At 42.4% G+C, this 15,360-nt stretch overlaps 1 protein-coding gene across 1 annotated transcript in view; it reads right to left on the bottom strand.

Moving 5' to 3' along the window:
- Positions 1-14,548, bottom strand: part of LOC140740413 (hepatic lectin-like) — a 33,587-nt gene extending 19,039 nt beyond the window's left edge. Inside the window, exons 1-2 of the mRNA XM_073069552.1 lie at positions 14,478-14,548; positions 13,936-14,055 (exon numbers count right to left, since the gene is read on the bottom strand). Of these exons, the coding sequence (XP_072925653.1) occupies positions 13,936-14,055; positions 14,478-14,538 (181 nt within the window). The 5' untranslated portion in view covers positions 14,539-14,548. The remainder of the gene's footprint in view (positions 1-13,935; positions 14,056-14,477) is intronic.
- Between the last annotated feature and the right edge of the window lie 812 nt (positions 14,549-15,360).

The following is a 15,360-nucleotide window of genomic DNA, read 5'->3' on the forward strand; positions in this document are numbered from 1 at the left end:
TGGCATTGATTTCAGAGCAACTGGATCCAGAAGCTACTAATTTAGAGAAAAAGTTTCAATTCTGACATGGTATCTGAGAGTTTCAGTTCAAAGTTGATTAAATCTAGAACAAAACAATTAACAGTAATGATGAAAAAAAATAAATGACTTGTTGAAAATACAGTATGTATTGATTTCATCAGTATGGTGAAAGAAGACCATTTCTTGACCTTATTCTTTTTGTATATCTACACAACCTGTAACTCACTCCATTGAAAGTATAGTTGGAGATGCCTATTCAATGCCCCGTGCTTCCAACAATCAGTACCTGGGCTCAGGGCTACATACATCACTTCTCTCCGAACATTACGCACTGTTTTAATGATGACTTGAATGACTTTTTGTATCAAAATACAATATGCAATTATGAAAGAGACGATTATTCATTACTAACCAACAAATTCTTTGAGTTGCCATATTGGGCATTCTGATGACGTTCATGGGGTCTGCATTCTGAGAACAGATTTGCAAAGTAAATATGAAGAAAGATAGAAGAGAAAATTTGCAGGTGCTGGAAATACAAGTAACACACACAAAATGGTCGAGGAACTCAGCAGGCCAAATTTCTCGGACCGGTACGTCAACTGTATTCTTTTCCATATATGTTGCCTGGTCTGCTGAATTCCTCCGGAATTTTGTGTGTGATGTAGAAAGGTAAGTTGATTCACAAGTTGAGATTCTAAATTGGTGAAAAGCTGATTTTGATGTATCAGAAAGGATTTGGCAAGTGTGGATTGGTACAGGCTATTTTGTGGCAAAAGAGTATTTGGTGTTTGGGAGGTCTGAAAAAGTGAAATTGTGAAAGTACAAAGCTTGTATGTGCCTTTCTGAATTCAATGTACAGATAAACTTGGTTTTCAAGAGATATTGAAGACCTGGCGAGTAAGATGAAGGGGATGTATAGCAGGTATGGGAAATAATAGGGTGCTTATGGAATATAGTAAATGCAACAGAACACCTAAATAAACCAAGAGGGATAAAATAAGGAATGAAGCTCTTCTAACAGCCAATGGGAAGCTGAATCCTAAGGGATTCATTTTCTGCAAGAGCAGAATAATAGTCCGTGTGTGAAGCCAAGAGATGAGTGAGACCTTAAATAATTTTGTACATCCAAATTTACTCAGGAGCTGGACACAGTGTTTATAGAAGTGAGGCAAAGCAGCATCAACTTCACGGACCTATACACCGTATAGAGGAGGTGCTGCTTTCTATCCTAAGGCTGATTAGAGTGGATAAATTCACAAGGCCTGGCAAGCTGTTCCCTCGAACCCTAAGGGAGGCAAGACCATAAATTGCTGGGGAGCTAGCAGAGATATTTGAATCATCATTAGCGATTGATCAGTTACCGGAGGATTGGAGGATAGCCAAAGATGATCTGGTGTTTGAGAAAGGCTCTAAAAATAAAACAGCAAATCATAGCTGGGTGAGCCTGACATCAGTAATGGTAAAGTTATTGGAAGGTATTCTGAGGAATCAGATACGTGTGTATTCGGACAGACATGGACTGATTAATGATATTCAGCATGGCTTCATGCATGATAGGGAATGTCTCACCAGTCTTGTAGAGTTTTTCAAGGATGTTACAAGGGATGTTTATGATGGCAAGGCAGTAGATGTTATTTACATGGACTTTAGTAAGGCATGTGTCAACATGCGCATGGGGTTTGGTCCAGAAGGTTCAGCCAACTGCCATTCGGGATGAAGTAGTAAATTGGATTAGGCTTTGGATTCGTGGGAGAAGACAGATAGCTGTAGTAAATAGTTTTCCTTTTGACTGGAGTTCTGGGTCCAAAGTTGCTTCTCATCTACAGTATATAAACTATCTGAATGATAATGTGGTTAACCTGATCAGCAAATTTGCAGATGACTCCAAATCAGGAGTAGACAGCGAAGAAGGCTAATATAGCTCATAGCGGGATCTGCACCAGTTGGAAAAATGGGCTGAAAAATGGTAGATGAAACTTAATATGGACAAGTGTGAGCTGTTGCACTTCAGTCGGACTAAGCAAGATAGCCCTTCCACAGTGAATGGCAGGGCAAGAAGAGTGTGGTAGCACAAAGGGTCCTTTGAATACAGATCTATTATTCGTTGAAAACGGAGAATTGGGTATATACGGTCATTAAGAAAGCTCTTGACACATTTGCCTCCATAAATATCAGTATTTAGTGCAAGAGATGGGATATTATCTTGAAGTTGTATAAGATATTGCTGACGTCTCATGTGGAATTTTGTGTGCAGTTTTGGTCGCCTACGTACAGGGAGGATTTAAAGAAGGTTGAAAGAGTACCTAATAAATTTACAAGGATGTTGAAGGGTCTGAGGGACCTGTGTTATAAGGCAAGATTGAATAGGTTAGGACTTTATTCCTTAGTATACAGTAGACTGAGAGATGACTTGGTCTAGGTATACACAATTATGAGGGATATAGATAGTGTATTTTCTAGCAGGTTTTTTATCCACTCTAGGACTACAATCACAGGTTAAGGTTGAAACGTGAAAAGTTTAAGGGGAACATGAGGGCAAACTTCTTCACCCAGAGAGTTCTGACAGTGTGATACAAGTTGCCAGAACATTTGGTGCATGCAAGCTCGATTTCAAAGTTGAAGAGAAGTTTGATAGGTACATGGATGGTTGTGCTATGGATGTTTATGGTCCCACTGCTGGTCGAAGGGAGTAGGCAGTATAAATGGCTCGGCACAGATCAGAGAAGCCAAAGGGACTACTTCTGCCCTGTACTTTTCTATGACTCTATTTCTTAATGCAAGAGAGTCCAAAAGTAATACACTGAAAGTACAATGAAAAACAGACTCTACATTGTGACAGTCATACATGTGTGACAGTGGATATTTATACAGGGATTAGTCATCACAGGCATTTTCACATATGCAGTGGGTAGTTTCAAATGCAGACCCACTTGCCAGCAGTCTTCACTTCCATTCTATCCTACAAGCTCATAATGACCCTCCCCAACTTCAGTCAACACCGTCCTTCAAATCATCCCTCCAGTAACTGCACTGTGGAGCCAATGTATTTCAGCAAGGACAAGAGAAGCATGGATGGTATTGAACATGAGAAACGATACATCGTTTGGATGACCCACACTTAGAGAATAAATAGCAAGTGGAAAACAACTCAATGTGGACGACATAGAGGTGTGAATGATGGTTTAAACCAGAGTTTTTAGTTGATCCAAACGATGTGGAAGGAGGAGTCAAGTGCTTTAGACATGAAATCTCTTTGGAATCCAAAGTTTTTAATGGCCAATCTGATGTTGATGTCCTCCATGAATTGAAAGATTTACCACAACATAGAAACATGGAAACATAGAAACACAGAAGACCTGCATCACAATACAAGCCTTTCAGCCCACAAAGCTGTGCCAAACATGTCCTTACCTTAGAACTACCTGGGCTTACCCATAGCCCTCCATTTAGCCATGTAGCCATCCAGGGGTCTCTTAAAATACCCTATCATTTTCACCTCCGCCACAACTGCCGGCCACTCTCTGCATAAAAAACTTACCCCTGGTATCGCCTCTGTATCAGCTTCCAAGCACCTTAAAACTATGTCCTCTCGTGCTAGCCATTTCAACCCTGGGAAAAAGCCTCTAACTATCCACACAATTAATGCCACTCATCATCTTGTACAACTCTATCAAGTCACCTCTCATTCTCCGTTGCTCCAAGGAGAGAAGCCCGAGTTCACTCAACCTATTCTCATAAGGCATGGTGCCCAATCTAGGTGAAGTCCTTGTAAATCTCCTCTGCACCTTTTCTATGGTTTTCACGTCCTTCCTGTAGTGAGGCAACCAAAATTGAGCACAGTACTCCAAGTGGGATCTGACCAGGATCCTATATAACTGCAACATTAACTCTCGGCTCTTAAACTCAATCCCACGATTGTTGAAGGCCAGTGCTCCATATGCCTTCTTAACCACAATCAACCTGCATAGACTCAGACCCCAAGATCCCTCTGATCCTCCACACTGCCAAGAGTCTTCCCATTAATATCATATTCTGCCATCATATTTGACCTACCAAAATGAACCAACTCACGCTTATCTGTGTTGAACTCCATCTGCCACTTCTCAGCACAGTTTTGCAATATATATCAGTGTCCCGCTGTAACCTCTGACAGTCCTCCATACTATGCACAACACCCCAAACTTTTGTGTCATCAGCAAATTTACTAACCCATCCCTCCACTTCCTCATTTATAAAAATCACAAAGAATGGGGTTCCAGAACAGATCCCTGAGGCGCACCACTGGTCACTGGCCTCTCTGCAGAATATGAGCTGTCCACAGCCCATCTTTGCCTTCTGTAGGCAAGCTAGTTTTGGATCCACAAAGCAATGTCCCCTTGGATCCCATGCCTCTTTACTTTCTCAATAAGCCCTGTATGGGGTACCTTATCAAATGCCTTGCTAAAATCCATATACACTGTCACACTTGATTGGTCCTATTCTCTCACATCTTATCCTCTTCCTCTTCACATACTTGTAGAATGCTTTGGCCCCTTCTGGCTCTCCTAATTTCATTCTTAAGCTCCTTCTTGCTAGCCTTATAATCTTCTAGATCTCAATCATTACGAAGTTTTTTGAACCTTTCGTAAGCTCTTCTTTTATTCTTGACTAGATTTATGACAGCCTTTCTTCACCATGGATCTTGTATCCTACCATCCTTTCCATGTCTCATTGGAACATAACTACGCAGAACTCCACGCAAATATCTCCTGAACATTTGCCACATTTCTTCCGTACAATTCCCTGAGAACATATGTTTCCAATTTATGCTTCCAAGTTCTTGCCTAATAGTCTCATAGTTCCCTTTACTCCAATTAAGTGTCTCCTTAACTTGTCTGTTCTTATCCTAATCCAATTATATGGTAAAGGAGATAGAATTGTAATCCCTTTCTCCAAAATGCTCTCCCACTGAGTGACCGGACACCTGACCAGGTTCAGTTCCTAATACCAAATCAAGTACAGCCTCTCCTCTTGTAAGCTTATCTACATATTGTGTCAAGAAACCTTCCTGAACACAACTAACAAACTCCACCCCATCTAATCCTCTCATTCTAGAGACATGCCAATAAATATTTGGGAAATGAATATCTCCCACCACAACAACCCTATCATTATTACTGCTTTCCAGAATCTGTCTCCCTATCTGGTCATGTCCCTGTTACTATTGGGTCATCAATGAAAAACACCTCATAGAGTTATCGACCCCTTCCCATTCCTAACTTCCACCCACAGAGACTCTGTAGACAAACCCTCCATGACTTCCTCCTTTTTTGCAGCCATGACACTATCTCTGATCAACAGTGCTGTACCCCCACCTCTGTTGCCTCACTCCCTGTCCTTTCTGAAACATCTAAAGCCTGGCACTTGAAGTAGCCCTTCCTGCCCCTGAACCATTCAATTTTCTGTAATGGCCACAACTTCATAGCTATAAGTGCTGATCCACACTCTAAGCTCATCCACTTCATTCATAATACTCCGCGCATTAAAATAGACACCTCTCAAATCATCAGTCTGAGTGCATCCCTTCTCTATCACCTGCCTATCCTCTGTTTCACACTGTCTCTAACCTTTCTCTATTTGTGAGCCAACCACCCTTTCCTTCATCAGTTCAGTTCCGATCCCACCCCCCAGCAATCTAGTTTAAACTCTCCCCAATAGCCTTTTGCAAACCTCCCTGCCAGGATATTGGTCCCCCTCAGATTCAACTGCAACCTGTCCTTTTTGTACAGGTAACACCTGCCCCAGAAGAGGATCCAATGATCTAGAAACCTGAATCCCTGCCCCCTGCTCCAATCCCCCAGCAAAGCATTTATCCTCCACCTCATTCTATTCCTATACTCACTGTCACGTGGCACAGGCAGTAATCCCGAGTATACTACCTTTGAGGTCCTGCTTCTCAACTTGCTTCCTAACTCCCTGTAGTCTGTTTTCAGAACCTCCACCCTTTTCCTACCTATGTCATTGGCACCAAAATGTACCAGGACCTCTGGCTGTTCTACTTCCCACTTCAAGATGTTGTGGACCCTATTAGAAACATCCCGGACCCTGACAGCTGGGAGGTAAACTACCATTCGCGTTTCTTTCCTGAATCCATAGAATCACCTGTCTGACCCCCCTAACTGTAGGGGTCAAGAAGAACAAAGGAAAGTGGAGATGCTAGAAATCTGGGTTAGATGTATGCAGAAATATGCTAGAAGCACCAAGGTCAACAGAGATCCGTGGAGTTTATATTTCGACTGAATCAGAGCTAGAGTTGAGAGAAACAAGGCAAGGATAGAGAGAACAAAGACAATATTTGTGGTGATGTGAAGGTGAAGCTTTGCCAATGTTTCCAAAGGTGTCTAGTTAAGGATTAATCTGGTCAATTCGATGGAAAACTATAATTGTAAGTATAGGGCTCTCAGTATCATTAACTGTCGCCCGATTGAAAATCTCTCCAGCACCCTGTACCATTGAGAATTTTAAGTGAATCCAATTGCAGAACCTGTGATGCAGACATGGGTTAACATGCAGAGCAGATCAGAAATCAAGTTTTACTTTATTTTAGCCAAATTGGGCAAAAAAAAAACAAACCTGGGTAAAGCAGGCAACCATTACAGTTCAAAAATGCAATAATCCAAACACAGACTCATTAATCCAAGATCTTGATCCAAAATAAGATCCGAAATGGAAGGCGGTAAGCAGACATCAAAAACAGAGAAAAGACCAAGAAAACAGGCTCTTCCTGCTTACAAAATCACACTTTAAGTCTGAGGAGAATAAGGTTCAGGAATCAGGAATTATTTCATTTTAGAATCTTTTTATTGATACATAATCTTCTACAGCTATAGAATATTATAAAACTTCAACAAATTAATATGTATACAATTAATAGAGCTGATGAAAAAAGCTGATCCTAATATATTAAAATGAAAAAAACTATATACAGAAAAAAGAAGGAAAAAAAGAACCCCATCTAACTAAGGAAAAAACCCATTAACTATTAAAAGAAAATCAATAGGAATCAACCCCCAGAAGCAATACGTTTAACCATCATCTAGATATATTAAAAAAAAGTCATCAACCGCCAATTCACATTTTTAAAAAAGATAATAAAATTGGAAGGAAACCATATAGCATAATTCAAATTAAATGGTAATATTTGGCAAAAGAACCCCATCTTCTCTCAAAATCAAATCGAGGTTCAAAAGTATTACTTCTAATTTTTTCCAAGCTGAGACATAACATTACTTGAGAAAACCATTCAGTTAATGTAGGGGAAGAAATATCTTTCCATTTTAATAAAATAGCCCTTCTTGCCAGTAGTGTAACAAATGCAATTACATGTTGATCTGAAGATGAAATACCCTGAATATGATGCGGAACTTTTCCAAATAGAACAGTCAGTCTATTAGGGTGTAAATTAATTTTCAGAACTTTAGAGATTGTAGAAAATAAAGATTTCCAAAACAGTTTTAATGAAGAACATGACCAGAACATATGTGACAAAGTAGCTACTTCAGTTTTACATCTATCACAGTAATTATCTACACTAGGAAATATTTTAGATAGTCTCTCCTTTGTTAAATAATAACGATGGACAATTTTAAATTGAATTAAACAGTGATTGGCACATATAGAAGAAGAATTTACGTTTTTCAAACCGAACCCAATCTTCATTCACAAAGGTCATATTAAGTTCTCTCTCCCAATCTTGTTTAATCTAGTGATAGGTTCTCTTTTTGTAACAAAAATAAATTATAAATTCTGCTAAAGGAACATTTCACTAAGGGATTCAATTTCAAAATGGTATCCAACAAATCAGATTCTTGTGAATATGAAAACTTAGGTAAATATAGTTGTAAAAAAGTCTAACCTGAAAATATTGCTAAAAGTGTGTATGAGCAAGAGAATATTTATTAATTAACTCTTCAAAAGTCATCAATTGACCAGCACAAAATAAATCAAAACCAGATCCCTTTATTTTTCCATAGGAGAAAAATGGGGTCGGTTATTGAAGGTTTAAATGAAAAGTTTTGATATAAAAAACTAGACAACTTAAATTGTTTAAAATTTAAAAATTTACGAAACTGAATCCAAATCTATAAAGATTGTTTAATAACCAGGTAAAATTTTAAATCTGGAATTTAAATTTTAATTTTAATTTGTATAAAAGTGAATTGTTTCCATTAAATACTCCTGTTAGTATATATAATGATATTCCTTTTAGAATTGTTAATACATTTAGATATTTAGGTATTATAATTACTAAAAAATATAAAGAACTTTATAAAGCTAATATAGTTCTGTGGTTGTTCAGTCCGAAGTCCGCGGACTCCAGACTCTGGGTTTTCTAGCGGTCCCTTGCTGCGGTTGGACTTAACTAGAAACACCTGAGGCTCATATTGGAACTGGGAATATAAGTGGCCCTGGTATTGTGGTTGGTGGGGTCAGGTTGTCAAGATACTCATGGCTGTTGGAAGGCTATAAATTGACTCTGGCCATCCTTGGGGCTGCGTTGGAGAACAATGGCTTCTGGGAGCCTTGCTGGTAGTAGTTGGAGTGGTCATTGTGGTATGGATTCAGTTGTTACCTGGGCCAGCTGGGTGGCTGTCAGCCACTCTGAGCTAGGTAGGGATCTGGTTGCTTCTGTAGCTAGCCAGGGCTGCTGGCTGTAATGGCTACTTGGAGCTACCCCGATACAGAGGTGGAGCTATCTGTTGTTCCTTGGTTTTTCTCCTCCTGTCCTTGCCCCCGTGGGGTAAGTCTGGCTGTTCTGCTGTTGCTCTGTGGGGGGATCTGTCTTGCCTTGTCCTTGCCTCTGTTGGGTAATTCAGGCCATTCTGTGGTTACCTGATGGATGGTCCAGCCCCACCTATGTCTGTACTGTCCTGTTTCATGTCAGTGTCCTGTTAAAGATGAGTCCCGGCTTGTTGGAGGATAAGTCCCAGCTCCATGTTGATGTGCAGTTCCTAGTCTGCCCCTAGCTCCAGCCTCCGAGTTCCCCAAGCTCCAAGCCTGCAGCCTCGACCCTCAACCCAACACTCAAGCTCCCAGGTCCCTAGCCAAGACTCGTCACATCCTCGCCTGTGTTTGGGGGTTCGCGCCCGAGGTAAGACCCAGGTTCTGGGTCCTTGTCCAGTCTCGGGCTCGGAGTCCACCCCAGGCTCCTTGTTCCCAGTCCCTTGTCCTAGTCCTGTTTCCCCTGACTGGATTGCATCCCATCCCATCCTTGGGTTCTGTCTCGTCCTGTTTCCGGGACTCCAGTGTCTGTGTCCTGCAGTTGGGTCCTGATTCAACCCACGACCTGTGACAGAATGACACCCCATCCCCATTCAGGGACCCAGTAACACAGTCACTGACGTCTAACTCCCATCACCCTGGGGTCCCCCTCCAGAATGAACATCCCCTCCACCCGCCCGAGGCATCCGTAGTCCTGGAGTGCCTCTATGGTCACCTGGAGGCTCCCATGGGGGTGGGGGTGGGGGGGGGGGGGTACTGTGGTGGTTCAGTCCGAAGTCTGCGGACTCCGGACTCCAGGTTTTCCGGCGGTCCCTTGCTGCAGTTGGACTTAACTAGAAACACCTGAGGCTCATATTGGAACTGGGAATATCAGTGGCCCTGGTATTCAGTGGGGGTTGTCTTGTCACTCATAGCACAGCTGGCTGGTGGAAGACTAGAATGGACTCTTGCCATCCTTGGGACCGCGTTGGAGAACCAGGGCTTCTGGGAGCCTTGCTGGTAGTAGTTGGAGTGGTCATTGCGATATGGATTCAGCTGTTTCCCGGGCCAGCTGGGTGGCCATCAGCCACTCCGAGCTAGGTAGGAATCTAGTTGCTTCCGTAGCCAGCCAAGGCTGCCGGCTGTAACGGCTACTCGGAGCTACCCCGATGCAGAGGTGGAACTATCTGCCGTTCCTTGGTGTTTCTCTTCCTGTCCTCGCCCCTGTGGGGCAAGTCCGGCCATGCTGCCATTGCCCTACGGGGGGAATCAGTCTTGTCTTGGCCTCCGTCGGGTAGGTCAGGCTGTTCTGCCGTTACCCGGTGGATGGTCCTGCCCTACCTTGGTGTGGAGTTGTAGATGAGTCCTGGCTCTGTCTGTGTACTGTCCTGTCTCATGTCAGTGTCCTGTTAAAGATGAGTCCCGGCTTGTCAGAGGATAAGTCCCGTCTCCATGTTGATGTACAGTTCCTAGTCTGCCCTTAGCTCGAGCCTCGACCCAACACTCAAGCTCCCAAGTCCCTAGCCAAGACTCGTCACATCCTCGCCTGTGTTTGGGGGTCCGAGCCCGAGGCAAGACCCAGGTTCTGGGTCCTTGTCCAGTCTTAGGCTCGGAGTCCACCCTAGGCTCCTTGTTCCCTGTCCCTCGTCCTGGTCCTGCTTCCCCTGCCTGGATTGCATCCCGTCCCATCCTTGGATTCCATTTCGTCCTGTTTCTGGGACTCCAGTGTCTGTGTCCTGCAGTTGGGTCCTGATTCAACACCCGACCTGTGACAAGTTCCTCTAGTAGACTCCGTGAAATGACTAGTTTCTTGATGGAATCCACTTACACTTTCATAGGTCATATCCATGCTGTGAAAATGATGATTTTACCTAGATTTTTATATATTTTCCAAAATATACCTATCTTTTTAACTAAAATTTTTCGATCAAATTTTCTTATTTCTTCCTTTTATTGTTCCAAATAGAGACCAAGAATTAAGTACCATTTACAAAAATCCAAAAAAGATGGTGGACTTGCACTTCCTAATTTAAGACTATTATTGGGCTGTGAATATTAGACAATTATTTTTTTGGTTATACTGGCTCGATAAGAGCCAAAAACCACTATGGGTTGATTTGGAATTAAGAGCTGTTCAACAATTTCATTTAACTTCAGTATTGGGAATCAAGAATTAAATACACAGATGGTAATTTGGAACAGGTGCAGTCAATGATCAATAACAAGACAGTCCAATCGGTTCTGCAAAAAATTCCCTTACAGAACTATGCCTGTCCCTGCTGTCCAACCCCAGAATAGACAGAAGTTGAAACAATAATATTCCAGACTTAGCATGGTGGCAACATGGTAGAGCTATTGACGCAATTTAATCCTTCCTCCATTGCTGTATGCGTGGAGTTTATACGTTCTCTCTGTGAGTGTGAATTCTCTTGTGTCTGTTGTGTGTAATAAATGGAAGAGCCAATGGATAGGAAAGCACAAAAAAAGGGTTAGATTCTGACTGGTGTAAAAACGGTATATTTGGAAAAAAGTTTGAAACAAGAAAAATACACAGTTGTTTTGGAGTTTGATGAGAAAGAGTGATACAGGCAGATAACTCTTTACTAGAACTGGTAAAAAGAAAAATACTGGGCATCTGATGTTATTCAGTAAATTGTTCAGTGCCAGGGCTGAAGTTCGATACAAAACGAGGTGGTGTTACTCGCGCTTACATTCTCCTTCATCAGAAGAGTGTGGGAGGCTGAAGACAAAAATAACAAGATGAAGAGTGGAAAGGAGAATAAAAATGACAGCTGGCTGGAGGTTTTCCATAAAACTCACCACCTTATTGTATATCCGTGGGATACAAAGGACAATGGAGTAGTATGATTAAATGTTTTAGCGAGTCATGCTAGTAACAGTAATCGCTGGGCAGCATACAGTGTAGGAGCTGTGAACCAAGCCCGTACGGAAGATGTCTGCACTTGAAAGACTGCACTCAACACAGATTACTCTACATGTGTAAAAGTGGGAAGATGGAATAGAATCCATACATGAAACAGTAAAAAAAATTAATTCAACAGAGATAGGGAATTGATATTTATAATGGTTCATTGGGAGCAAAGTTGGGTCAAAGCTTTGACTGCTGGTTTCATTGGTGGAGAAGAGACAGGCAGGGAGTGACGATCCCTCTACTTTCTTTACAGTTGCATGGACCAATTACTATTCTAAGCAGGAAACTAGTACAAATGCTGGAAACTACGCTGGACTTCAAATGCTTTTAATATAATATATACATCAAACAAACACAAGCAAATGGTGTCAGGCAGTCAAAACAACGGACAAGTACAATGACAAAAGTAAAAAATTTTCACTACACAGTGTCGGCATTCAGAAGGACAGTAGTTTATTAAGAATGATCTGCCAACTTCTATTCTGTGTATATTTTTACTGCACTGCTGTGCACCCATGCAGCTTACAGGGAACAATAGTGGGGAGGTGATCATGGGAGTTACCATCAAGCCAAGTTCTTTGTGTTGGAGCAACTATGCTTCAAGTCTGCCTGCAGCATCAATGCAGACATGAAATCTGTAGATAAAGCACCGGTCATCTTTTCAGTAATCTTGTACGCTGTCAGTGCCTCCAACTGAACTTTGTCTTTTTGTGTGTTTTCTGCCTAGCTATCAGTCTGTGGTTTTGTATTGCCATGTTCTCGTTTATTTTCATGCCCCGTGAGCTCCTGTCCCCGCTCCTGTTCTATTCCGGCCCCTGTATTACTGAGTACCCCACCTCTCACCTGTTTCCTGTTATTACCTGTTTTGCTGCCACTTCTGTCTCATTATGCTGTCTCTGTTTATTGCTTAGGGTATTTCAGTCCTGTGTTTTCACCTGTTTGCTGCCCTTCCGGGAGGACAGCCAGAGATCAAAAGATGAATTTAAGTCGGATACTCTGGCGCCATCATGAGCAAATATACGGTCATTGCCAACCTTGGTAAATCAGCTAAAAATTGTCCTGTTTAGTAATTCCCATAGTAAATGAGGATACGCTGAATACTTCTTCACTATCATCACTCTAGGCCCAGAGACCCACAAGTTCAGGCCGTCGAGGGTGATATTTGCTCCATCTGGTCATTATTTATAGTAAGGCAGTAGATATAGAGACACATGTTTTCTCAGCTCTTTCCTCAAATGGATCTTCAATAAAATGTAGCCTCGCATTTTCCTTTCTCTGGCCTTCTCTTGCGGCTCCATTCATTGTTTAATTTTGCCTGAGTCATTTGCCCCCCACTTTCCCCGCTATTTACATTGGGCGGAGGCAGATTTATTGTAGACCTGTCGGCAGCTTCCGGCTTCATCAATCACGCTCCCGTGGTCTGTGACCGTTGTAACCGGATGTACTGGCTGTGCCAGGGTGCGTTAGTATCAATACTACTAAGTGATATTCGTTTCGTAGAAGGCATAAAGTGATATATACCTATTGTGGGAAAATGGTATAAATTTAGATAGGCAGCGCTGTCGGATGGGGAGTCCAGACCAAGGGCTATCTGGGTGGAGCAATTGGTCCTAGTTAATCTAAGGGCAGCTTTGTCGGGGACATGTGTGTCCCAGGGTGGAGCAAAAGTCAAACATGGAGGTGCAGACTTCCCCGCCGCATTCGCAAACCAGGCAAAGCAAATGACATAATCAGAATCACAGTCAGGTCTAGTATCACCGGCAACAGTATATTGAAATACATGGAAATAAAGGTGCATTGCAATACAGTCCCAATTACACTGCAGCTTTAATCTTTACGCCATCCGATTTCCAGAATTTCAGCAGTACCCAAAGACGGGGAGTGGATTGAGGAGAAAGTGTGGATGTAACTAGAAGAGAGCAAGGCAGAGGTTGTACTAAGAGGACACAGACCAGAGGCACGATTGGGAGATCGCAGGAGAAAACGGGAGCAGTTGCATCCCTGATGAACGGCCAGTGATGAGATCGGATAATTGCAGGCTTTCTTGGGAATCAATCAGCTACCTCAAATGGACAAGGAAACTTCAGCAAAATGACTGGGAAACAGAGTACAGACGAGGACTTTGCTGTTGGACCTTAACTCCTTCCGTTACCAATCGGTAGAAGGGAAAGATCTCCTTATGCGGAGTTTGCTCGAACACATTCTAGAACATTTCCTCCTCGGTAGCATTATAAACTTACTCAGATTTGCCACAATGCCAAGAGTCACAGCGGACATCAGGATGGAGACAATCAGGAGAACGCAGATCATCCAGGGAAAGAATTTTCTTCGGATAAGCTCGGCTCGTGGACCACCACATCCTGTAAAGTACAAGAAAGTATCGTCACTGCAAGTACGAGAGGGAATCGTTCTGCGTAGAGCCTCGAAAGTTTATCTGGGTTAGACCTGGAGAATGTGCGGAAGACTGGGTTTTGTTGAGAACATTCGAACTACCCAATAAACGAGTCGTCAGGGTAAGAATCTTCACTCACAGCAGATGAAAAATCCAAGCTGCGCAGAGGCGAGACTCTAAAAGTTCTCTACATTTACACACAATATCACTCGCACAGATAAGATCAAAGTTGATGGAACGAGTTTATTGCTACAGCCACCACCAATACTCGGACCCGCATCACCACTCAGTCAACATTTGACATTTACGCTACAAACATAATGGTTATTTTGTTTCTGAATGTGTAATCGATTCCAGACCATTCGCTACAACGGAAGAACTATTACTAACCTGCCTTCGGCTTCTGCTGATCACCATCTGTAGTGAGTTCAAAATTACCCCTTCGCTTCATGTTCTTGACAGCGGCGCCTACTTGACTGAGGAACATCGGAAGACGAAATGCAGTTTTTAGTCTTATACTTCCTCAAACCGAACTTTCGTTATTCTGTGTATGTAGAAAATTTTACATTTTTCTGTTGAATTCTGTTAAATATAACCTCTTCTGCTTCCTGATGGCCTGATCTGAAGAAAAGCAGGTTCAGGTGCATATTCATTCAAAGCGGCGTCTTTGCAAACATCTATCAGGGCATAGAAACAGAAAACCTACAGCCCAATACAGGCCCTTCAGCCCACAAAGCTATGCCCAACATGTCCTTACCTCAGAAATTGCATAGAAACGGCCCTCTATTTTTTCTGAGCTCCATGAGTCCAGAAGTCTCTTAAAAGATGCTATCGGATTCGCCTCCACGACCATCGTCGGCATCCCATCCCATGCACTCACCACTCTCTGCGTAAAAAACCTTACTCCTAACATCTCCTCTGTACCTACTTTCAAGTACCTTAAAACTGTCCCCTCTCGTGTTAGCCACTTCAGCCCTGGGAAAAGGTCTCTGACTATCCACACGATCAATGCCTCTCATCATCTTATACACCTCCATCAGGTCACTTCTCATCTTCCGCCGCTGCAAGGAGAAAAGGCCATGTACACTCAAACTATTCTCATAATGCATGCTTCCCAATCCAGGCAACATCCTTATAAACATGTATAATTTCCACATCCTAAGTGAAGGCACTGACTGCCAGTAGGGGCTCGGACCTCACAATCGACCTCGTTATGAACTTGCACTTTAGTACTTAACTGCACTGCACTTTAGCTACAGCTGTTAAACTTTAT

Source organism: Hemitrygon akajei, chromosome 16 (assembly GCF_048418815.1).
Source record: "Hemitrygon akajei chromosome 16, sHemAka1.3, whole genome shotgun sequence".
NCBI lineage: Eukaryota > Metazoa > Chordata > Chondrichthyes > Myliobatiformes > Dasyatidae > Hemitrygon > Hemitrygon akajei.